Here is a 25,017-nt window from a genome sequence, read left to right as displayed (position 1 = left end):
TCTTCATTAGCAAGTAGCCATTTTCATGTAAATTACCTTTTAAAGGCATTAATCTTTTATTTTGCAGATTGTTGCCTTGCGTGAGCAAAATGTTCATATTCAGAGAAAAATGGCATCAAGTGAGGGGTCCACAGAGTCGGAACATCTTGAAGGGATGGAACCTGGCCAGAAAGTTCATGAAAAGGTACGATACACATAACCTGCTTTTAAATGGAAATGTTTACTGGCTGTTTCATTTGATAGAAATATCAAAATAAAACCATACACTGAATAAACTATAATATGTGTTGAGTTTTTTCTTTGTTTTTGTTTGTTTGTTTTTGTTTGTTTTGTTTTTTTTTTTTTGAGGCAGGGTTTCTCTGTGTACTTTTGGTGCCTGTCCTGGATCTCCCTCTGTAGACCAGGCTGGCCTCGAACTCACAGTGATCTGCCTGGCTTTGCCTCCTGAGTGCTGGGATTAAAGGTATGCATCACTACTGCTCAGCATGTGTTGAGGGTTTTTTTAATCAAAATTTCACTATTTTTTCCACTTATTACTTTTAATTTTTTAGTTTTAAAGTTTAATATGTTTGTCTTGCATGTAGTTATGCATAGATATGTGACATTTTATTAATTGCTGTTAACTTGATTATATATACAATTTAATTTATATGTTAATATGTATAAAATATATAATTTAAACTCCATATAAAATGGTTTGTATGGTACTGTCTTAAAGGTACTATTTCTGAGTTATTCCATCTATTTCACACAGTGTAATAATTCAGTGTATTAATGAAAAAAATGTTGATTTTTTTTGATTTAGCACTTAAGTTCTTTACCTTTTGTTAAAGATCCCAGTCTTAGTTCTGATAATGAAATACTGTGAGGCCCAGTATATGAAACCATTAGACTTTTACCACTTTTATTCCTTCATTGATTCATTTATTCATTCCCCTTTATAAAGAAAACATTTTTCTTTGCAATGCAGTTTAGACACAGGCGAAGGATAGAAGTGGTCTGTTTAGCCACCACCAAAAGACAGTGTCTGTTTTTCTAATGTAAGACGAGGAAGGTAAACTATAAGTGGGTCTTAAATTAGATGAAAATGACTTAAATATTTGCATAAACTGAGCTTAACACTCAAGAGACTCTGCTTATTCGCCTTTAATACTTTATATTTTGGGACACCTAATCTCCTTAGGCATTAAGACCCCATGAATCAAGTAGCTGAAGTGGTGTAATTGGAAGTGTGAAGAGGTTCTACAACCCAGAGATTAAGAAGCAGGCGATGGATGACAAAGCCAATAGCATTAGGTTCCTGATGAGTGTGAAACAGGTACTTCCTCAGTGAGGTTGTTGAAACAGACAGAGGTGCCAAGGAAACAAAGTAACCCAGATGAGTTTTCAGGGACAACCTTCAGGTCTGATGGCCAACAATTGGACAGATCTTTATGTAAAACCACCATTTTGGATCTATCCCTCCTATTTTATTGAAATCTTAGGCTGGATGTTCATAATAAAGAATTTATGATGATTACACAAGCTGTGTGAGAGATTAAAATAAAAAAAATAACAACTTTCTCTCAGCTAAGTCAGTCAGGGTACCATCAATCTCTTTAGGACAAGGTATTTGAATTCAGCATCACTATGGTGAAATCTTCTGGGAAGTGTTTCCTTGGCATCAGCACAATCTCCCAGGAGGTAGTGGCTTTGAAGGCATTGAAGAGGTCAGCTGAGGCTTGGCACTGTTACAGAGCAGGAGAGGCCTTTGGTGATGGTTAAGCAGAAGTAGCAGTGGAAGGCAGTATTGAAGGTGTCATGGAGAAATTTGAGGCTTTGTACCTTGAAGAGAGCCCAAGAGAGGCTATTGGTGAATGCACAACACAGTTACTGCAGAGACCTCAGCATTTTGGAGATGCCAATACCATGAGATGACCACCAACAACATCAGCAGGTGTGGAGTGGAACTGGCCTGAGCTTAGAAGACAAGTTCTGTGTGTTGCAAAGGGCAAAGCTTGAGAAGTGAACCAAGACCCTTGGAGGAGCCCAGAAGGTTGTCAGTAAATCCCAGATCCTGGACATTGAATGATTTATAATGTTGAATTTGGTTTGACTTTGATCTGATGGTGACTTTGTCCTCATTTCCCCCTCTTGAAGTAATTTATTTTTGACGTTAGAGGAGCCCACAGTTGAAATACTTTCAATTTTAAAGGAGACTTTGGACTTTAAAAGGGACTTTGGATTTTGTTTCAAGACACTGAATTTTTAAAGTGTTTGAATTTGTAAGACTATGGGCATTTTGAGTTTGTAAAATGTTTTATATTGTAGTGTTGTATTAGTGTGTGTTCTTGGTATGAACATTAAAAGAAAGGTTATGGCTTCAGAGTGATGTTTGTGTGTCAATTTGATAAGGGGTCAATTATGCTAGCTACTTTTATGTCAATTTGATACTAGCTAAGGTCATCTGAGAGGAGGGAACCTCAATTAAGAAAATGCCTCCATAAGATTAGGCTACAGGCAAGACTGTAGGTCTTTTTCTTAATTAGTGAATGATGAATGAGGGTTCAGCCCATTGTAGGTGGTAGGGCCCAGGGCTAGTGGACCTAGGCTCTATAAGAAAGCAGGATGAGCAAGCCAATGAGAAGCACTCCTCCATGACCTCTGCATCAGTTCTTACCTCAAGGTTTCTGTCCTGTTTGAGTTCCTGTCTTGACTTCCTTCAGTAATGAACAGGAATTTAGAATTATAAGCCAAATAAACCCTTTTCTCCCCAGATTGCTTTGGTCATGGTGTTTCATCACAGTAATGATAACCCTAACTAGGGCAAGCCTAAAACATACAATTTGTACTTTGTTTTAAGTTTAAATTTAAAATAAGTGAACTGTGATCCATTTTACATTATTAAACCTGTGATTAGTTTCTCATGATTAAACAATTGCTGCATATTAGAACAAATTTCCCTGTCTGACAAGTGTTAATCAAATACAAAATGATAAATCTAAGTTATTATTTTGACAATTTAAGTAAATATTACAGTTACAGACAAAAAGCATTATTATTCATTCATTCCTGGTCTTATTTTCATAATGTGAGTGTTTGGGACTCTAGCAATACATTTGACTAATAAGTTATAACATGATTATAATTTAAAGGTTGTTTTTAGTTGAAATGAGAACTCATGTACATCTAAGCATAGGAAATATGCTAATTTGAAGAATGTGTGATGAAGTTTATCAGTAAAGGATTTCAGGTGATATCCATGCACTAGTCGCCAAGTTGTTCAGAACAAAATAACCTAGATTGTTGTTAGCTAATAATAGAGATGATAGAGAGCAATTTGTAACCCTAGTCACAAGTACCACTTCTTGTTCAGGGCAGTAAAATACTTAAATTACATACTCAGGGTAGATTATTAGCCATAAGGGGGTGTTTTATATAAGCAGCTTGAGAATTCAGTTGACAAACTTGTTGGCAAACTAGCCTCATTGAAATTGTACCCCGACATGGGCTTTCTTGCTCTCAGGTGTTCTGTGATTATTGTCAACATTTCCAAAATAAAAGGAGACTAAGAAGCTGAATGAGAAAAAAAATTAAAAGGAAAGGAAAGGACATGACAACTCCTAGGCATAGTGGAGGAGAAGGTTTCTTGTAGATATGTGGGAGAACATAGCCAGAGGCAGAAACAGGGACATCCAGGAGAGTCCAGATTGGGCATGACCAAGCTGAGCTGAGCCACGTGGGAGAGAGGGGGGTGGGTAAAGGAGAAGGGAGAAAGGGACACCAGGTGCAGCAGCCAGGAGGTCCCAAAGGTACAAGAGAGTGGGTTCCCAAAATGGTGAGACTCTATAGGGAAGAGCAGCCCCCCCCTACTCCCTAAGCTGGAGAATTTAGGGTAGGGGGTTGGGTAAGCCAGCCAAGAGGGCCGTGTAACGGGTCAAGACTGAGGGATAGCAGGGAAATCCTGGTGGCTAGCATTTGCTTTGCTATATTCTATAGGCACCGTAGCCATTTGGCCCAGATTTGAAACCTAACAGAGGCAAGGAAGTAAGTTTAGATGAAATAGTTCTAAAGGTTTCTAAGTGATCTTAGACTGAGTGTTCAAAGAATATATTCTGTGGGAGCCCATTTTCAGGTTCCTCTTGGCTTTACCCAGAAGGTCCGCATAGAGGATGATTAGGACCACAGGCCTGAGTGCAGGTGTCTGAGATGGTCTGCACTTTGCTGTGCTGGGGGAGGAGGTCTTTTGCTCCACCCCTTGGCATCTCTATAAATACCCTGGGGCAGAGACAGTTGGGGCCCATTGGAAAAGGTTCCAGGCCCTCTCGAGTCTATCCTTTATTTTCTATCTGTTTATCTCTTCAATATAAATCCTTCTGTCTAATATTTCATGCTGCTCACACTCAAGAAAATTCTGGGGAGTTGTGGGGTTGGTGGGTAAACGCCCCACAATATTCACGTAATGAAATTCCAGAACACTATGGGTTACTGTACTCAGAAGCAGGCTCAACAGAATTTTTCTTGTTAATATTTTTAGTATGCTGGAGTAATTTTTACAATGGTAATCGTGCTGCTCTTGGAGACAATCGCTTTCACAACTCCCGTGCTCCATGCTTTTTGCTTTTGTTATCCCGCTGCAAATATTTACTAAGAGATGCATACCTGTTATGGAATAGAATTTGTTTAACTATATAAAGACATGTTGCACTTTTTTGTGTTGTAGAGAGATTGTTCAACTATGTAAAGATGTGTTGCATTTGTTTATGCTGCATTTGTTTAATTATGTAAAAATGTGTTGCTTTTTTACCTTGTCTGCCTAAGGCACTTGATTGGTATAATAAAAAAAGCTGAATGGCAAACAGATAGGAGAGGAGGGATAGGCAGGGCTGGTGGACAGAGAGAAGAGGGAATCCAGTCAACTGGGTGCCAGCCAGCCAGACATGGAGGAAGCAGAAAAGCAGGATGGATGTACATAGATGAGGTGTACAAGCCTTAGGGCAGAACATAGATTATTAGAAATGAGTTAATTTAAGTTAAAAAAGATAGCTGGAAATAAGCCTAAGCTAAGTCCATGCATTCATAATTAATAATAAGTCTCTATGTCATGATTTGGGGGCTGGCAGTTCAAGAAAGACTGCTAAACATACCAGTCAAGAGATATTGTAATACACACACACACACACACACACACACACACACACACACACACATATATATATATATATATATTATATGTATATGTGATACTCTTACATAAAATAAAATGAATAATTCTGAGAATAACACATTTTCTAACTTGAAAAAAAATGTGAGGAGATAATAAGATCTGGAAACTGATCAATTTGTTCCACACAGGTCATTTTATCTCAATGTTATTATCTAAAAAGAAATATGACTAGGGTCTGCCTATGAATGAATGGAGTAGTGACAAATATATACTAACCAGTAATGCAAATTACTTTTTAAAAGATTGTGATTAAGGAGCTTCCAAGATTAAAACACTTTTAGTCTTTTCCATTGCAACATCTCTTGCCTGTATTTTTAACTCAGAACTGAATCTACTAAAAAGGGACATTCCAAATGTTTGGTTATCATATATGTGACTCTTCAACCTTAGCTAAAAAGAGGTTCATATGCTGGTACTTGGAACCTCAGAATTCCTAGCCAAACAACAGATCATTATTTAATCCAGTGGTTCTCAACCTTGAGTTGCAACACTTTGTGGGTTGCATACGAGATATCCTGCATATCAGATATTTGTATTATAACTCATAACAGTAGCAACATTACAGTTATGTGGTAGCAATGAAATAATTTTATGGTTGGGGTCACCACAGCATGAGAAACTGTATTAAAGACTTGAGGCATTAGGGAGGTTGAGAACCACTGCCTTACTCTAATGGTGTTCAAGCTTCCTTTCAAAAGCAACCTCATTGGCCTGCCAGTACCCTACTGCTCCTCCATCCATATGTAAAGAATGATTGAGTGGTCCTGCTTGTTGTACTCACTGCAGTGTCCCTGCCTAGAGGCAATGCAGACAATTGGTTGAGAATATACTGACGCTTGGGAAGATGGAAGCTGTCTACAGTGGAAGGGCTGTGTGTAGGAATCTGAGTTTCATTGTGAAGTCTGTCCGTAGTCCGAGAATAACTGATTGAAGTGCTGTCTAATGGAAATGTGTTCTTTTGGGAGGATAATATAAATTTAATTTGATAGTGTTTATTTCAAGAATGTTGGATATTTTAGACTTACAGAAAGTGACCCACTTTTTGATCTTTGGCTCTTGGCCTTAAAATATTGGGATCAATCTGCTACACACACTAATCTACAATTTAATTCATTTAAAATATATATTCATTTAAACACACACATATATCAATGTCAATATAGATGTATATTCATGTTCATGTGCATACTTACTGAAATAGAACAGTCATTAAGTAATTACATTCAATAGCATAAAATTGATTTTGATATTTCTTATTAGTGACTGAGGGATTTCTTTAGCTCCTCACAACACTATGAGTGCAGAGAATCACCTACCATCTGTACCACATGATCAACTGAATCATGTCTTTATTTGTTCAGTGTGTTATTCCCAGATTTTCTAGCTTCTTCTCACTTCTCAAGCTGCTTTGTTTATCATTCCTACTATGAACATAAATCTTTTGAATGATCCAAATGGAATTCCTACTCTTCAAAAATGTATGATTGTCATGTAATAACCATACATACATATAGGATCCAGTGTGATGTGCCAATATCTGTATACACAGCATGATGATCAATTCCTGGTGAATAGGATATTAATAGCCTTAAGTGTTTATCACTTCTTTGGATGAGAGCATTTGAATAATAGCATTGAAATATGTGGTACATTATTATTAACATCAGTTACTCTATTGGGTAATGGAGCCCCAGAACCTATCAACCACCATGTAAATGTAACATTATGCTAGTTTACCAATATCTACCCAAGTTCCTACTTCTTCAGACCTCAGTCTCATTCAACTACTTTCTCATCTCAACTTGTATTACATCAATCTTTAACGTGTTAAACATGTTCCCAGTTTTTATATAGTTTTTCACACACAGCAGCCACTCCTGATAGCTATTGTAAACATTATTTTCAGTTATAGCTTGTCTCATGCATCTTTACTTTGACATCTTATATCATTACTTGATTTATTTGCATAGGAATAGCACTAATAATATACTTTCAGTTCATTGGTCATCTGTGTTTTAATTCAATATAACTTAATAATAAAATGTACCTTTCTCTTTTATTATTCAATTAAATTTTCAACCAATGAGTCCAAGCTAATGTACTCATATATTTACCATTAGGGAAAAGGAATGTCCAAGTACAGATCAGTCTTTGATACTGTTTGAGTAGCAATAATGGCTCCTTATGGAAAAATGCCTTCTGAGCAGGAGAATAGAATATCTCCCCTAGGTAGTTGACTTACATTCCAGATGGAATGTGTTAATCACCTGGCCAAAGTACCACTCCTGGCAAGGCAGGTGTACAGTAAACCATACTAAAGGAAGTAGGTGGAATAATTATTCCTTTAATGAGATTGTATACTTTCCTTCCCTTAATTCCTGTCCTATAGCACAGTCCCTACAAGCTGAGCCTCTTTGAGGTCACATGAATCTGCCGATCTTTCTGAGTCTTCACATTGAAAGATGTAGCTTATTTTTTTTCCCTTTTTAATCTCTTCCTGTAGAATTCTAGACAGAACTTAAGTATGATTTTTTTGATACTTGGGCTTCCTTATACTTTCTCTAAAGTCTTGCTACATACCAAGTTGCTTCCTGTTGGCATGGAGTGGATCTTTGTGCTCATAACTCAACCTGAAAACCACCTTTCTTTCTAATTTCCATTCTTGTCCTCCAAGCAACTGCTCAAATTTATAGCTTGACTGCCTGGTGATTTTGGTTTTTATTTTTTTTTAACACTCTAGAAAAATTTTCCTTGAGCCCATTCTTGAATTGTTTTATTAATAAAACTAATTATCCCCAAGAGGGTCCCAGATTTCCCTTGTATTATTTGGCAACCATGAAGGAAAGATCCTGGTAACAATAGTCCAATCATCTTCATGTCTGGTCCTTAGAAGATTAGCAAATAATTTTAAAACTCTCTGATACATTCAGTAGAGGCAGGTCCAAGCCCTTCCCCCTGCCTCAAGGCTGTGTGAAGTGTTCCACCATAGGCAGTGGGCTCCAAAAAGCCCATTCATGCACCACAGATGGATCCTGATCCTACTGCCTGGATGCCCCTTAAGCAAATCAAGCTACACAACTGTCTGGCTTATGCAGAGGGCCTAGTCCTGTCCAGTCCAGGAGGCTCCATAGCTGTTGGTCTAAATTTCATGAGTTCCCACTAGTTTGGTTTGACTATCTGCAGGCTTCCCCATCATGATCTTGATGCTCTGCTGACTCCCTATGGGAGGCCCTACCTTCTTGAAGGAGGGAATGAGGAATGGATGGGGAAGGCTAGAGGGGTAGGAGGAAGGAAGAGGGATCTGTGATTGGTATGTAAAATGAATAAAAAAATCTGAATAAAAAAATTCAAGTTTCAAAACAAATAAAAAAAACTCACTGTAAGCCTCTCTGTAACAAAAAAAGAACACGTAAATAAGTAGCATAAAGCCTATCACAGTTTTCTAGATTACTTCCCATTATTTTATTTCACCCAAGTGCTGTTTGCAGAGCAAAGATTACTATGGTAAAGCCATGCAGCCTGTTGTGAACAGTAGGAGCTAGACAGGTAATAAATGCACATAGATCAAGAGTAAAATATAGATAGAAAAGAGCTTCATGTAAACTAACTTGTTTTCATTGATTTCAATGTGTAATTTAAACAAATCTTAATCTCGTTAGTATTTGTGACTGAAAGAGCTTATTTGCCAAGATCTTATTGCCTAAACATAGGAATGTTTTAAAATGTGAAAGTCAATCTTAGAGAAAGCCCTTTCTACTTATTTGGATACATCTGACATTTATCTGGTCAATACATTTTTATTCTAGGAATATTTAGTGATACTGGCTTTGTTCTTACAACGTACAAGTTCTTCAACTTAAAAATAAGCTAATCAGGAGCCCTTACCCTTTTGGAGGATGAGATGAGGGGTGTGTCTGGAAGGGGAAGGCTTAGGAGGAGCAGGAGGAGGGATGAGAAGGGGATCTGTGATTAGCATACAAAATGAATAAAAAAAAATCGTAAATAAAAAAAATACGATAATCTCTGAGCCCCATGTCCCACCTCAGCTGGTTTGCTAGATTCTGCTTCACGTTGCAGCGTGGTTCTTTCAAAAGTCTCTTCTACCCACCCAACTGCTTTCTTATAGCAATGGGAATGAATTAAGATATCAAATTCCACTCTACAGAATCGCTTCTCTTACAGCCACCTTAATTTTACATCCCTCCATACACTAGTGACTCTCAGTCCTGGCAGATCTCTGAGAAGCATTTGATACAGTTGTTCACTCTCCTTGATCCCCTTTCTTCATGACACTTCAGGAGCAGACACTGTTTTCCTCTTACTTCAACAGTGGCTTTGTCTCTTTGCCTTTCGAACCTCTTTCTTGATTATTGATGTTGGAACATTCCAGGGCTCATCCTTATCTTTTCTACTTATCCTCTCAGTGTATTAGTGTCACAGCTTCAGAAACAATTTGTACATTCATGGGTCAGGAATCTTTAGTTGTATTGCAGACATACATGTCTACTTATACACCTAAAGGATTCTGTACATTTACATATTTGTTTTTCCATAGTCTGTCTTTTGCACATCCCACTTTAAAATGCAAGTGAATTTTATTAACTCTATCTTTTTTTTTTTTTTTGGCTTTTCCAGACAGGGTTTCTCTGTGTAGCTTTGCGCCTTTCCTGGAACTCACTTGGTAGCCCAGGCTGGCCTCAAACTCACAGAGATCCACCTGGCTCTGCCTCCCGAGTGCTGGGGTTAAAGGCGTGCGCCACCACCGCCCGGCTTATTAACTCTATCTTTAAAATATACCCTGAAACGTTAGCTATAACACCCTTGTATGAATACCATTTTACCTGGGACCTTGTATTGGGCATCTCTACATTTCTTATGGGTCCTTTTCTTTCTTCCTTCCTTTCTTTCTTTCTTTCTTTCTTTCTTTCTTTCTTTCTTCTTTCTTTCTTCCTTCCTTTCTTTTTTTTCTATATGACATGATTTAAAATGAATGATGTATATTTGTTTGTGGTGGTGCATGCCTTTCATCTCAGCAATCTGGAGATAGAGAAATGCACACCTTTTTGAGTTCTAAGCTACCCTGGCCTTAAAAAATAAAAAAAAATGAATGTTCTCATTAATTGAATGTCAATCATCAGCTTAAATCTCAATAAAGGATTCTCATTTACACAAACTTAGCTTTCCTCTTTTTCTGACTTCGTCTCCAACTCTATCTAAGGCACTATTTCCTCCTCTTGACTTTGAATTTCCTTCATCTTTAGACTCCAGTGCACTTCTTTCAGATATTTGCATAGATAACTTCTTCAATTTTTTCAAATCTTTGTTCAAATATTATATTTTGACATAGAGTATAATTTGTGCAATTTGTAATTTATTATCTTTATTTCTAGCTAAAGAATCAGTTCTAGGGACTGGGGAGATTGTTCAGTCAGTAAAAGACTGGCTACATAAAGACTAGAACCTGCATTAGTACCCAGAACCACTTAAAAGGCCAATCGGGATGGCATGAATTTGTAATCTTAGTACTCTTGGGTAGAAACAAATGGATCCCACAACTCAGTGGCTATCACACTAAACTAATTAGTGAGCTCGAGATGAATGAAAGATCTTGTCTCAAGAAAACAGGATAAGCCGGGCAGCAGTGGTGCATGCCTTTAATCTCAGTAATCAGGAGGCAGAATAAGGCAGATCTCTGTGAGTTCGAGGCCAGCCTGGTCTACATAGTGAGATCTAGGACAGGCACCAAAACTACACAGAGAAACCCTGTCTGGAAAAACCAAAAAAGAAAACAGGATAGTTTGATGCTCTAGATTGACATTTTTGGTAAATCTCTGGCCTTGGCATGCTTATGCGCACATGTGTACATGCCCATGTACATCACACACATGCACACATATCAGACACACACAGATGCACATGCATGAATACATGTATATACACAATCACACTGTGAACAAAAAAAATATAAACTCCAAAAGTGTTAAAATATTTCTTTTGTTCTCTCTGGGTTGCTGGTGCTTTGAATAGGCCTGAAAAGCTGATTTAACTTTAATAAAAGTGTTTTCAATGAAGAGTTGTTGAATTCTTTCAACTTTTGTTGCTTTCTAGGCCATGAATCTCATAACTTAACTACAATAGTCTGTCAAATGCCTTTTAAAACCCCTTTGAGATTTTCATCAGATTTTCTCAAGTTAATGAAATACTACGAGAAGAATGGTTCTCTGTCTCAGTATTTGTATATGTAGCTCCTATTTCTATTTGTTTGTGTATTCTTTCATATTCTTCACTAAGATTGCTTTTTTCATATAGATTTTTTAGATCAATTTTTTATTTCTTGGTGTTTAATTTGCTGTTATTATGATTATTATTATTACATTCACTTTACACTTGTTCTTTAAATTTATACCTTAATAATTATTAAAATGGATTTTCATTTTAATTAGATTATATATTAATTTACAAAATGATTGATTTAAGTATGACATTTTGTAAAAGTATTTCATGCATAGCTGTTATAAATATTGATATGGCATCTTGAAACCTTGTGAATCTATTTTTTGTAGGATCTTGTGTGCTTCAAATTTCTAAGAAAGTGAACAAACAAGAAAAATATTTTCTCTTCTTTCTGAATTTTTATTTTCCTATTTCTTATTTGTGGTGAATAGTTTTGCACAATGTTGAAACATATTAGAGTATTAATTGACTTTTCATTCTGTAGCAAAACGCCTAAGTTGTACAATCTTAAGGAAGAAATACTTATTTGGGGTCACCGTTTGAAAGACTTCCTCCCAGGGTTACTTGTCCTTTTGTATTTGAATGTGTGGCAAGGCAATATGTCATGGTGGGAAGAACATCCTAGAGATATCGGCTCACTTTGTTACCATGTGTGAGCAAAAGAGAGAAGAAAGGGAAGATCTTGCTTTTAAATTTGGTAGAAATTTAAAATGTTATAATTTTTTTTGCATAAGACCTGTACAAGTTAAGCCAAATAGAATCACAACATGGAGAAGAGATATAGTCACAGAGTTGCACTCCTTGCCAAAAAAGCTATTTGCAATTAATAGCTTTCTGGAAAGAGAAAAATCCATTTTGCTAAATGTAGTGACAACAGATATACAAACCACCATCCAGGGCAGACCTCATTCTCAGGAGTAGTTAGAACAACAAATCTAGTAGCATTTGTGTGTGTGTGTGTGTGTGTGTGTGTGTGTGTGTGTGTGTGTGTACAGTTTTTTTCTTTTTCTTGTTTAGAGAGGAAGAACATGAAACTGGAGAGGTTAAGGAGGTGGGAGAAGATCTGGAAGCAGTTTTTGGAGAGGGAAGAATATGCTCAAAATATAAATAATATTATAAAGGCAAAAGCATGATATTTGCATTAGATTATTTATGGACTGAAAATAAATAGTAAAAATAACAACAAAAATATGTGGTAAATCTCTACAATATTACTGAACATAAAGGGAATGGAAATGGGAAAAATTATACTGAGTGATGTCACCCGGGCCTGTGAAGATGATCAACACAGCATGATGGTCCTAGTTACAAAATAGAAAGGCATCTATATCAACACTCTTTCCCCGGCAGTCTCAGACAATATAGTGGAAGAGCAAGTAGACAGAAAGTAAGAGCCAAAAGATGGGGAGGAGAACTGTCAAATGCCATTCTCTAGTCATGGCATGGCTGCTGCAAAAGAAGTCCCTGCATCTGAGGTCACCTACAAAAGACCTCCAACCAACTCAACCTATGAGGGAGCAGGGGCACTGAAGCCACACCCTCAGCAGAGCAGGACCTACTGAGACCTGATGCCTGCTGGGGAAGGAGGGTCACCTTTCTTTAGGTCTCTAGTAACTGGTACCTTCCCCATACCCCAATGGATGACACCACCACCCATGCACATAAGGGCATCAATAATTGAACTCAATGGGTTAAAATAACAAATAAGGAAATAAAGAACACATAAAGGAAAAGTCTACTGTATACTTTTCAACAAAGACTATTGGTCGTATCAAAGTTAGGAATGATAGAAGACTGTCCACTAAGAGCACAGTATTATGATTTGAAACATTTAAAAATACCTAGTGAATACTAAGTTAAAGAAAAAAACAATTCCTTGGGCCTATTTTGTTTATTACTATAACTTCCTCAATAATTTTTATTGCCCTATTATTTTAATTGTTTCATTTTGTCTTAATTTTATATTTAATGACTAGTAAGACACAATAGTCAATAAAGTACAAGCATGATATTGATCTGTGGTTCTTAAGTCTAACTAAACATTGACAATGCCTAAAAAAATTGTAAAATAATTACATGAAAAGACCTCATCATTTTACGTTGTCCAAGACGGATTCTATCGATATATACTCCTTCTATTCTCCCAAGGATTCTAAAAATAATCATGAATTAGATTGACAGACACAGACTAAAAATGCTACTTCTGCTTTGAACTCTAGGTTTACAGAAAGTGGAAACACATGCCTTATATGGTATAAAATAGACTTAAGGAGACAATGCTGAATTAAAATAACATCTGTCAATTCTGTGCTAGAGAATCTTTAATAAAAGATATAACACAATAAATGCTGGGCAATAGTTTAAATCAGTGGACATTTCTGATATTTGAAAGAACAAAAAAAAAACCAGAATAAGGCAGAATAAGGAAATTCACAAAACAATAATGTATGCAGACCTAAAGTTTACTTAAGTTATGACTCATAATCTTAAGTATTTTTTGTCTCTAGTCAGTAAATGTATTCTGGTCCTTTGAACACATTTGGTTGCTAGGTTTGCTTGTATTAACACTCAAAGCACACATTGTGTTATTTTTAAACAGAAATCTTGATAATCTAAGGACTTATCTTTGTATCTGGCATAATACAGATAAATAGAGTTGGAATTTTGATGGTTCATTGACTTAGTGGGTAAGCTGATGAATGAATAAATAGAAATAGAAAGAAAAGAAGGTAAAAGGAATTCAATAAAGAGAAAGATGGCTTCTAGAAGTAGACACTAGACCCAAAACTTTGAGAGCAAAATCTTAACCTCGTGATGTTTGGAAAGTCTCACCAACAATACATTGCCTTTTGTGCATCAATTTCTTTTTCTTAATCAGATATAATTAATAGACATTAAATAACTAAGTTACATTATTTACTTGTAATTGTGTCCAGCACATGATAAGAACTTAATTATGGTGAGCAACATAGAAATATAGTTTTGAACCGATGCTTAGAGATAGAACCCATACAAGTTAAGGTGTTTTGTTTTGTTTTTTTGGTAGATCATATTGCTGTTACAATCCAGATGCAGTCTTATGTGATGACTTGTGTGGTGATATTCTAATTCAAGTTCAAGAATTTAGCATATTTTATGATCCATAGGAAGAAACAGAAATGTTTGCTAGGACATTCCACTGCCTAAATCCTTCCAAAAGTCTCTCCTTGTACTAATGCTATGGATAGAATTTATTTATGTTACTCACTCATATTATTGTTGAATTGTAGAATTGTGTGTTTAATATTGAATTCAGATGTATTATTTACTGCAAGGCATTATTGATTTATACTAACTGTACATCAACTGTCTACAGTTTTATTACTCTTATTATTTTTATGCTTGTCAATACTTTCCTGTCTGAATCTGTGTTATGTATTTATTTTATAGTTCCATGCTTCATTATTTTACCTTTCATTTCTCACTGAAGAAAATAAGTTTTAAGACTTCCTCCTACTTTATAGGATACTTCCCAGTCTAGAAAAGGCTGGTGACTTATGGTATTGGTTGCAAATTTCATTTCATCTTCTTTGACACAGTATTCAACAATACATTGCTAACTATTAAATACTAGAATTAGTTGTGAAAATGGAATGGAAATGTTTAGTGGTCTCTGCATAGGTACTAGTAAATTTTAAAGTATTTGTGTCTCTATTATAATAATTCTGTTAATAAGAAGATCAATTCTAAACATCTATTTGCCTAACTTTTTATTTCTATTTCCTTTAAGAAAGAAGTAAATAATAAGTAAAATAAGTAATAGATAATGAGTAAGTAATAAACTCAGTAAATAATAAGTAAAACGTGAGACAATGAAGGTCTATTTGAAATATAGTAAAGAGTAAAAATGACTATTCTTTAGGTGTACAAACCATATGGAAAATATTTTTATAAAAGAAAATAAACTGTTACCTCTTAAATGTATTAGTGCTAGGGGAAAACCACTAAAATATCCTTTCCTAATGTAACTAAAAGTTTAAAATATGGTTATTCTGACTTGAATACATTTTTAAAATGCACATTTATTTTAAATACTTGAGCTTTTCCTTAGTGATAGAGCACTTAAATAATATTCCCTGGGGTTTATCCACAGCACAGAATTTAAAAATTTTTTTTGTATATTTATAAATGGAAAAGCTTTATAAATGTGTCAGGTAAAAGTAAATTGGCAGATCAAGTATATTTTCACACATTGCTCTAAATACCACAGGTGTGTCCAAGCTATGCCATGCATCTGTGTGGCTTAATGAATTCAAAGGTTAACATTTTTAAAATGTTTGGTTTTTACTTGCCTGATTACTGTTTATATTTAGTTAAAGTTATCTCATCTTAACCTATAAAAACATACAACATTAAACAAGATTTTGATGGATTTCAGGTGCCAGAATTGCAATATTATTTTTTTCTAATTAGAAAATTACTACCACTTTGTACTAAATAAATATTCATAAAATATATACACACATATATGAGATATGTATATATTATGTATACCAATATATATTTATGAATGCACACATCACTGATTATATGTATTATATAGTGTACAATTCCAACCTATTTATGTGGATGTTCTTGTTAGAGTAAGTACAGCGAATGGTAGACAAACAGAACTGGAATTCAAAGTTGTGCATTTCAGTACAGCCTGACTAAGCAATTGACAACTTGACACAAGGTAGAGTTGTTTGGGAAGAGGGAACCGTGACTGAGCAAAATGTGCCAATCGGATTCGCTTGTAGGCAAACCTGTGGTGCATTTTCTTGACCGATGATTGATATTGGAGGGCCCAGCTCAGTGTGAGCAGTGCCACCTCCAGGCTGGTAGTTCTAGGGAGCTATAGAAAGCAGAATGAGCAAGTCATGGGAAGAAGCAAGCTGGTAAGGAACATTTCTCTATGGTTCCCTCTTGAGTTCCTGCCTTCATGTTTCTGCTGTTTATGAGTTTTTTCCTCTATGTTCCTGCCATGCTTATGTTCCTGTCCCAACTGTTCTTGGTTATTGATTGTAAATTGGAAGTTGAAGATGATACAAACCCTTTTGCCCCGAGTTTCTTTTTGTCATGGTGTTTTATCACAGCAATAGAAAACAAAAACAGCTGGGTACATCTTAGTTTGCCAAAGGTCTTTGGGATTCAGTGACTCCTAGTGTAATTTTTTTCAATTGTAAAAGCAGTTTTAAATTATTCTAGAGATTTTGTATATTTTTTAAATAAAACATCTATTAACTTCCAAAGTACATAACATTTTATATGTTTATAGAGACCTGGCTGTGTAAACACCATCCCAGTTCAAACAGAGAGAAAAATGCTTCTCATTTTATAGTGAATTTTTGTCCCTGTACATTCAATTCCCCTGCCCTGGCCCAACCAGCAGCCAATCTGCCTGCCTGCCACTGTTGGTTAGAATTGTTTGTTGTAAACCTCCACATAAATGGAACTGGACTTTTGTCTTTCTCCAGATTTAGTTTCTTTTTTATATCATAATATTTTGTATGCATGTATGCATGAGTGCATGCATGTGTGTGCGTGTACATGTGCGTGTGCATGTGTGTGTGTGTGTGTGTGTGTGTGTGTGTGTGTGTGTGTGTGTGACTCATCTTTATTTATTGCAGATGCAAGCAATTTGTTGTTTTTGCACTGTGGAAAATACAGCTGTAAAGTATTTTGTTTAACCATAGAATTCAGATTTTTCTTCCATCACTATAAGACATTTTTTAAAAATTAACAGTATAGGTTTAAATGTTTCCTTTCTTCCACAAGAAAATGCTATGGATTACTAGTTTCTATTACGATCTGTAGAACTGATACATATGAGACTGCACTGAGCACTTGATCACAGTACTCCCATAAAACAGGCTGTGGACTTAATCAAAGAGAAAGGGAGGGTATCACAGTGGATGCTGCAGTCCTTTAGCTATGCACTCCTTCATGGACTATTGTCCTTAATGCTAGCAGTGCGGCTTGCCAAGGGGTGAAAGCCGAGACCTCTCCAGGAACTCTTCTTAGAAGATGGTAACTTCTGCAACTATCTGCACATTGACTAAGAACAGAACATTGAACAACAGCTGAGAGATGGATGATAGGGAGGCTAGGACCACTTGCTAAATGTGTAGTAGCTGTGATAATATTGCAGGGTTTGGAATTACCATCATAGCATCTTTGAACAGTGATAAATGTGGACCTTTACCTTTAAAAAAGCACTTTTTAAAAAAAGTGTGTGCACATGTCACAAAAGTTAAAGGTTGTTTTTTATAGTTGAATGGTGGGTGCAGAGGCAACTAAGATCACACAGATTTGTGAGGCAGATGTGGATGAGTAAACTTGGAACTTGTGCCTGGGACTGAGGTCCAGTGATGTAACCAGTGAGCAGGGAGCACGCAATTTGGTTTAGCAAGGGGATGCTTTCGTTATTAGTCATGCTTCTTAGGAACAGAATTGTACACAGAACACAGAAAATTTACATTGTGTTCAAATGTTTCCTAATATATCTAGTGTTGGGACAAACTCGTGCTGCTAAATAAGGCTCAAGGCAGAGCAGACTGTTCTGGTCTGCTTCCCATACCTTCCGTCTCTGCTTGGTGGAGATCTTGATTTTGAAAATCATCCCCCCCAAGTCGCTGTACTACCTACTCTCAACACAGAACTATGGGTCAAGATTGCTCACTTTCTTGTCTGCTATCTTCCTTCCTTTCTTCTTTTCCTTCCCTTCCCTTCTCTTCCCTTTCTTTTCCTCCTTCATTCCTCCCTTTCTCTTCCTCCCTTTTGTCCCTTCCTTCCTTTTCTTTCTTTCCCCCACTTTCTCCCCTTTTTCTCTCCCTCTCATCTATTCTTCATTCTTTTCTTTCTTCTTCGCTCCCTTCCTTCCTTCTTGATTCTTTCATTCATTTTCTTCCTTTTTCCTTTTCCCATTTTTTCTTCTTTTCTCCCTTCCCCCTCTCTCCCTTCCTTCCACCCTTCCTTCTCTTCTTTCTTCTCTCTGGCCACTCTCTGCTTGTAGACAATATTGGTGACTGAATTTAGGGGCCTGCACATGCTAGATAAGTGTTTTTCAATAAAGGGCTAAATTCCAATCTTTGCATACTATTAATTGAAAAGCATTCAATGTATTCTCTTTAATGATAATTTACTAATCCATCATCCTGGCTGATTATCCACTCCACTAGAAATTTTGAGAGACACAAACTGTCATTTTGAAATGAACACTACATTGACTACTAGTCACATGTGCAATAGATCACTATAACATATCCTCCCATCTAACTGAAACTTTGCACTCTTTTATTATTGTACCCCTTTTATAATAATCCTTCCTTTCACACCTGACTTTGGTTATATCATTCTGTTTGGCTTCATTAGCATTGTTTGATTTTGCATACTCATTCAATTCTGCATATAAACAAATTCACATTATAACTGTTTTTCTGGTTCATTATATTTATAATTTTCTCTAAGTTCAATCATGTTGTAGAAAATGGGAATTTTCTTCTTTGTGAAGTGAAAGAGAATTCTATTAGTATATGTACCATGTTTTCTTTACCCACCCGATGAGCACTTTGATGCCTTATGTTCACTATTATGAATAATGCTACATCGAATAACAGGGCAGAGATGGCATAAGAAATATTCCTTTGGAAACTCCGATATACACTGAAAAGTGAGCTTGCTAGAATATATAGAAGTCCTATTTATGTTTTATCCTGTAGATGTCTTACCAATTTCCATAATGACTCTATAATTTACATTCACTCCTGTGGTGTACATTGTGCCAACACTTGCTGTCCTCTAACTTTTATGAAACAGGCATTAGAAAAATCATTGTGATAATTTCACTGTGATTTCATTTGTACATCCTCTGATGGCTTCTAATGCCATGACAATTTTCATGAATATGGTCATATATAGGTTTTTATCTTGAGAAATATCTTTCTAGGTCCTTTCAAGTTTCCTTCATATGTTTTTATTTTGTGTTGTAATTGAGTTCTTTGATTTCTTTAAATATTTTGGGTATGGGCTTGTAAAATGTTTTTGAGACATAGATTTCCCCTACTTTCTAAATATCCTTTTCAAAAAGAATGAAAATAACTGTTTCAAAATATTTGACCTCTTTCAGCTTCCTCCCCTGTGGCATATATAAAGTTTAAAATACTAACAATCCTGAAATTAACATTTTCTGAGTTATATATCTTCAGGGGATACCAGGATCATCATATAAATTATGCTCTTTTATCAAAATTATAAATTTTACTTGTAGAAGTGTCATTAAAATTAAAAACCTGTAATTTTGGAGTCCTATTTATTAGTTTATAAAACCATATTGGAAGCAGGATGGCAGAGCTAAGGAAAGGAGGATATATCGGGAGGGACAACTAACATACGAAAAGCCATATGAAAGGAATTTAAATGAAGACACAATATGATGGGGGGGGGGCGATGCCCCAACTAGACATCGTCAGCCAGTAAATAGACCTCATAGTGCTGGTAATAGATTACATCTTCTGAGCAGTTTGTCAAAACGGTCCTCTAGATAGTCCAAACACCACAGTGTATTGTCAGGGCTGTTGCTGAGAACACCATGTGCTTAGGTCATTGGAAATGGAGAAATAAAGCGGGTGCCCAGCTAGATGCTAGACCTCTACTGACTTGTACTCACGGTGCCGGAATATACTTTGCACACCACAGGAGGAAAAAAGCAATCATCAGTATCATCTGGATAAAAACCACGAATCCTACAACGGAGACCTGACTGCAAGGTGTACTGGTGCAATAATAGCACAAACATTTTAGCAATAACCAGACACTTTTTGATGTATTTAATGCAGATATAACCATATCTAACATTTATAAAGTTACCAAGAACCTGAAACTAAACAGTTCATGGGCCTGAAACAAATATCTAATACTATTATTTTGCTAAAGAAACATATACATAAAATGACTCCCAATAACATATTGCTACGTGACTAAATTAATGCAGCATACAGCCCTCATCAGAGAAACTTCTTATAGTAGATGGTAATTAACACAGAGACCCACAAGTGGCTAATATGTAGAAAGGAACACAGTCTTTAATGGGATATCTTTATCAGCTTTCCTCTTTCCTGTGCTGGAGAATCTATGTGGAAGAAAAGGCAGAAACATCTCCCTTAACACAACAGGACTTATACATATATGAACAAAGAGAGACTATAACATCACATGCAAGACACACAAATTCAAACCAGACACCCGCCCCCCCAAAAAATCTCAGCACTGAGAAGAGGAAGTAGCACAAATTCCCACCCCTAAACAAGAAGCAATTTTGCAACTGACACCTGCTAGGGAAGGAAAAATCAGTTTACTCCAACAGAGTGTTGGAGAAATGGATATATCAACCATTCTCCAGGGCAGGCCCTATTCATAGGAGTAGTTGGATAACACAAAAGGATTTCATGTTTTTAGAAATTAGATAGTTAGGGAGGCAGAAGTATCTGGGAGGATTTTGACAAGGGGAAAGAATAAAGTGTATAAAATATTTTAATTAAAAATAAAATGAAATAAAGCCTGCAAGGTTCAAAAGAATTTGAATAAAAAATAAAAATATTACATAGTTTATATCCCTAGATATTGATTAAAATAATATGCTATATGTATCACATATACATGAATCTGTGCTAAATTACATATATATTATAGCTTTCTCATAATATATATGTGTTTATATATATACATATAGGTATATATGCATATGTATGTTATATATATATAAATATATAATTTGCAGTACAAATGCTTCTGTCACCTGTTTGAAAACTACTGAATATTTACCTCAATATTTTTCTGTGTGTGTGTGTGTGTGTGTGTGTGTGCTGTATATGATGTATGTGTGAGTATGTGTGTGCAGGTACCCATAGAGTCTAGAAGAGAGCATGAGATAGAAGTGGAGTTACTTGGGGCTGTGAGCAGAACTCTTGCAGGTCTTCTGAAGGAGAAGTGATTAAGAAGGTGCTCTTAACAGCTCAGCCACCTCTCCAGCTCTTACATGTCATTTTTATTTCTTTATTAATATCAGTTTTCTCAGAAACACAGTTTTTCTACAACACTAGTTTGTGTCAGAATTCTTGTTTCTCATTGTAAAGACTGTTTGGTTTCTAGTTTTTTTCCTCACATGTACTCGGGTTAAGGATAAAGAGGGTCCTAAGTGCCCCGCTTTTGTGTCTTCCTGCAGCGTCTATCCAACGGTTCCATAGACTCAACAGATGACACCAGCCAGATAGTGGAGCTACAGGAATTGCTTGAAAAGCAAAACTATGAAATGGCCCAAATGAAAGAACGCTTAACAACTCTTTCTTCACGAGTGGGGGAGGTGGAGCAGGAAGCAGAGACAGCAAGAAAGGACCTCATAAAAACGGAAGAAATGAACACAAAATATCAAAGGGACATCCGGGAGGTAGGTGGCTCATAGCCTTCTCTGTCTTTGCTTCTTGAATGGTTTCTCAAAGGTTGTTCTGAAACGCTCTCTCCATGCACTTCCCTAGAGATTGGTAGTCTTTACTTCTTGAAGACCATAATTAGGAATGTTGTTCTAGCTATGTACCTATTCAGTAAGATAGAAATAGTTTACTTACTGGTCCTTTAAATATGTATGAATGGAAAGCTTTGATATCAAGTCTCAGCTATTCCAAAGTCCTTGTGAAGATTTAATGACATGTCAAGGCTTTAAAGTTTTAAATATGAATAGCTGTGCATGTGGGAATGAATCATGATTTTCTATAATGTTATATAGGAGTGCTCGAAAATATTACTTTAACTTGTCTTTTGTGTCTGTAAATGCCTTGCATGAATATGCTATGCATATGTATAATATAACCTTTCTTTTTTATGTATATTCCTTTCTTGCTAGGCTTAGTATTGCTTTGTCTACAAAAAAAGAAAGGAGGGAGGGAGGGAGCGAGGGAGGGAAGAAGAAAGAAATTTAGATTTATTAAATGATTCAGCAACATTTTATTTATAATGTCTAATTATCTTACCTATTAGGATAAAACTTGAAAATTCTTCTTTTTATTTTTCTTACTTTTAAAAATACATTTTTTTTTCATTTCAGGAATTTCGAATTTTGACATTTTGCCTTTTTCATTTTCACATTTTCTTTTCAAACATATCTTTGAATCTTCAAGTATGTTTCTATGTGGCTAACTAGTCAATACAGCTTTATTTGTTGTCTCCAAATTTGTTTTTCTCATTTCTCAAAGCTACATTTGCCCCAATTGTCCCATTAACAGTATTTGTAATAAAGCATCTTATTCATTATGTTACTGAATGAAGGAATATATTCTTGGTCCTTTGAAGAGCTAGTTCACGTCCACTCGTCTGTCCTTGGAGTATTTGTTTTTCTGCCAAGCTCTCCTGGATGTCCTCCATCCTCCAGTTTACCTGTTCCCCTTTATCTCAGCAGTTTCACTGAGCTTTCCTTCCCCTGCTTTGGTTTATCTTCCCCTTTCAGTCTCCCATCGCTTTGCTTAAACAAATAAATGGTAATGAGCCACACACAAATCAACCGTAGGCACTTAGTTTCATTTTCTACCTTCCTTTTCTCTCTTTTCTTCTCTTTCCCAGTGGTAATACCTAAACCTCTAAAAGATGTCTCAGCAATATAAACTTGACATTCATTCCTTTCTCATTCCACCAATAAAACTCACTGCCCAGCAGTTTCATGCAATCGCTATTATTACTTAGGCCTAAATCTTAGAGGTTCCATGAAATTTTCTTTCAATGCCATGCTATATTTGATTTTGTGGTAAATTCTAAAATATGTAAATCCAATATTTGACTTTTCACAGTCTCCCAAAGCTTTCCCTTGTTTTACAAAATCATTATCTTTGAAGATGAAGTTATAATACTTTACTTAGTGGTCTGACCTGGTTATGCCTTCCAATGAATTAGCTCTCATTACTTTTCATCTTAAATTCCTTATTTATTTGATATTCTACTAGTAATAAGAATAAAGCAATGTAAGTAGCCTGAAAAATATGTATAGTATAATACATGTTCTCTTGACCCCCTGTCATCTGAGCCCACTCTACTCAATTAAAGTAGACTCCTGGTGCTTGGCTGTGGATCTCTGTATCTGCTTCCATCAGTTACTGGATGAAGGCTCTATGATGACAGTTAGGGTATTCACCAATCTGATTATATGGATAAGCCAGCTCAGGAACCCTCTCTGCTATTGCTAGTAGTCTAAACTGGGGTCATCCTGTGGATTCTTGCTTGTATTTCCGGATATTTAGTTCCATTCTTTGCATTTCAAGCTCCCATATACTTTATGTTTGCTTATCTTTCACAGAGACGTTGTGGTATCTCTGGTTCACCCTTCCTCATGCACATTTTAAAATAACTTCTTCATATAAATAGATGACACAAAATCAGGTCAGACAGAAAACATCAGCTCTATTGCCAGAGATTGTTTCAGTAGGAATTTATTTTAACGGGTTAGGTCTTCCCCTATTATAAGTAATTGTTGTGTAAGATATAATTATACTTTTAAGGTCCCTAGTTCCCTAGGTAGCCATGTTTTAGTTGAGACTTATGAAAAAGGAGCCTATCCCATCATCCACCTCAGAGGGAAGTTTGTAAACAAGTGTTTTCAGAGCCTGGCAGCAAATGGATGTATAAATACCAGGTTTATGACACTGGAAAGTGATACTCTTGAAAAGACCTGTGAAGGGGCCTTCACTCATTGGACTTATCTTGCCTGTCTCGATAAAGTTCCTACTATGTTCTTACTATGTTATGGCTCTCCTATCTAATGTTCCAATAACATGTTTCAAAATATTTTGACTTACTTCTTTGTTTAATAAAAAATATCATCAAACTGTTAGCATATTTAAACATGGAGTTTTGAGCAATCTGAATCTATATTCCTGGATCGTGGTCACTTACATTTGGCTTCAGAATAAATTCTTTTATTCTTTTTCAGTTGAGAGTTATGTTTTTGCATCTCTAGTACAGTATTTTACACTATAACAACTATCATACAAAATTCCAGGCACAGTGTAACTACCACTTAAATAACCAATGTTTGTTTTTTTGTTTTTTTGTTTAATCATTCTTTCCAAAAAGTTAAAATGACGTGAAACTCCTACCTCTTAAACGTGAAGTACAGATTCTATTCCCTAAGTAATATGTTTCTGGATTTTGATCTCACAAAGTCTAAAGTATTGTGAAATTATTAATAGTTAAAGAGAAAGATAATTCTTCTTCGTACCCTCTCATAATTGCAGCACAGTATTGTGTAAATATACCACAAGTAAAAATCACTCAGTGAATTAATTAAGAAAAAAACTTGGGCAATAAGGGGTAAAAAACCAACCATTCAATTACAAATTGAAATGTATTTCTAATAAATCTAAACTGAGTTGTATAATTATGTTCAGTCAATGGTTTCTGAACATATTTCTGTAATTACTTTATTAAGAACTTTGAATTTTCATTTTAGCTGCTCTTTGCATTAATAATGATCTAAAAGTAGATGGAGCTAGTCACAGTGCAATTATTCAAAAATTATT

General features: G+C 35.8%; 1 protein-coding gene across 3 annotated transcripts in view; it reads left to right on the top strand.

Moving 5' to 3' along the window:
• The window catches only part of Ppfia2 (PTPRF interacting protein alpha 2), a 457,936-nt gene that overhangs the window by 323,226 nt on the left and 109,693 nt on the right, over positions 1–25,017 (top strand). For all 3 annotated transcript variants that reach the window (XM_028873023.2, XM_028873022.2, XM_028873021.2), the window contains exons 7-8: positions 68–184; positions 21,681–21,902. In XM_028873023.2, coding sequence (XP_028728856.1) covers positions 68–184; positions 21,681–21,902 — 339 coding nt within the window. The remainder of the gene's footprint in view (positions 1–67; positions 185–21,680; positions 21,903–25,017) is intronic.

Source organism: Peromyscus leucopus, chromosome 18 (assembly GCF_004664715.2).
Source record: "Peromyscus leucopus breed LL Stock chromosome 18, UCI_PerLeu_2.1, whole genome shotgun sequence".
NCBI classification, from domain to species: domain Eukaryota; kingdom Metazoa; phylum Chordata; class Mammalia; order Rodentia; family Cricetidae; genus Peromyscus; species Peromyscus leucopus.
Note: the sequence above shows the minus strand (reverse complement) of the source record. Positions and strands in the feature narration are given on the sequence as shown.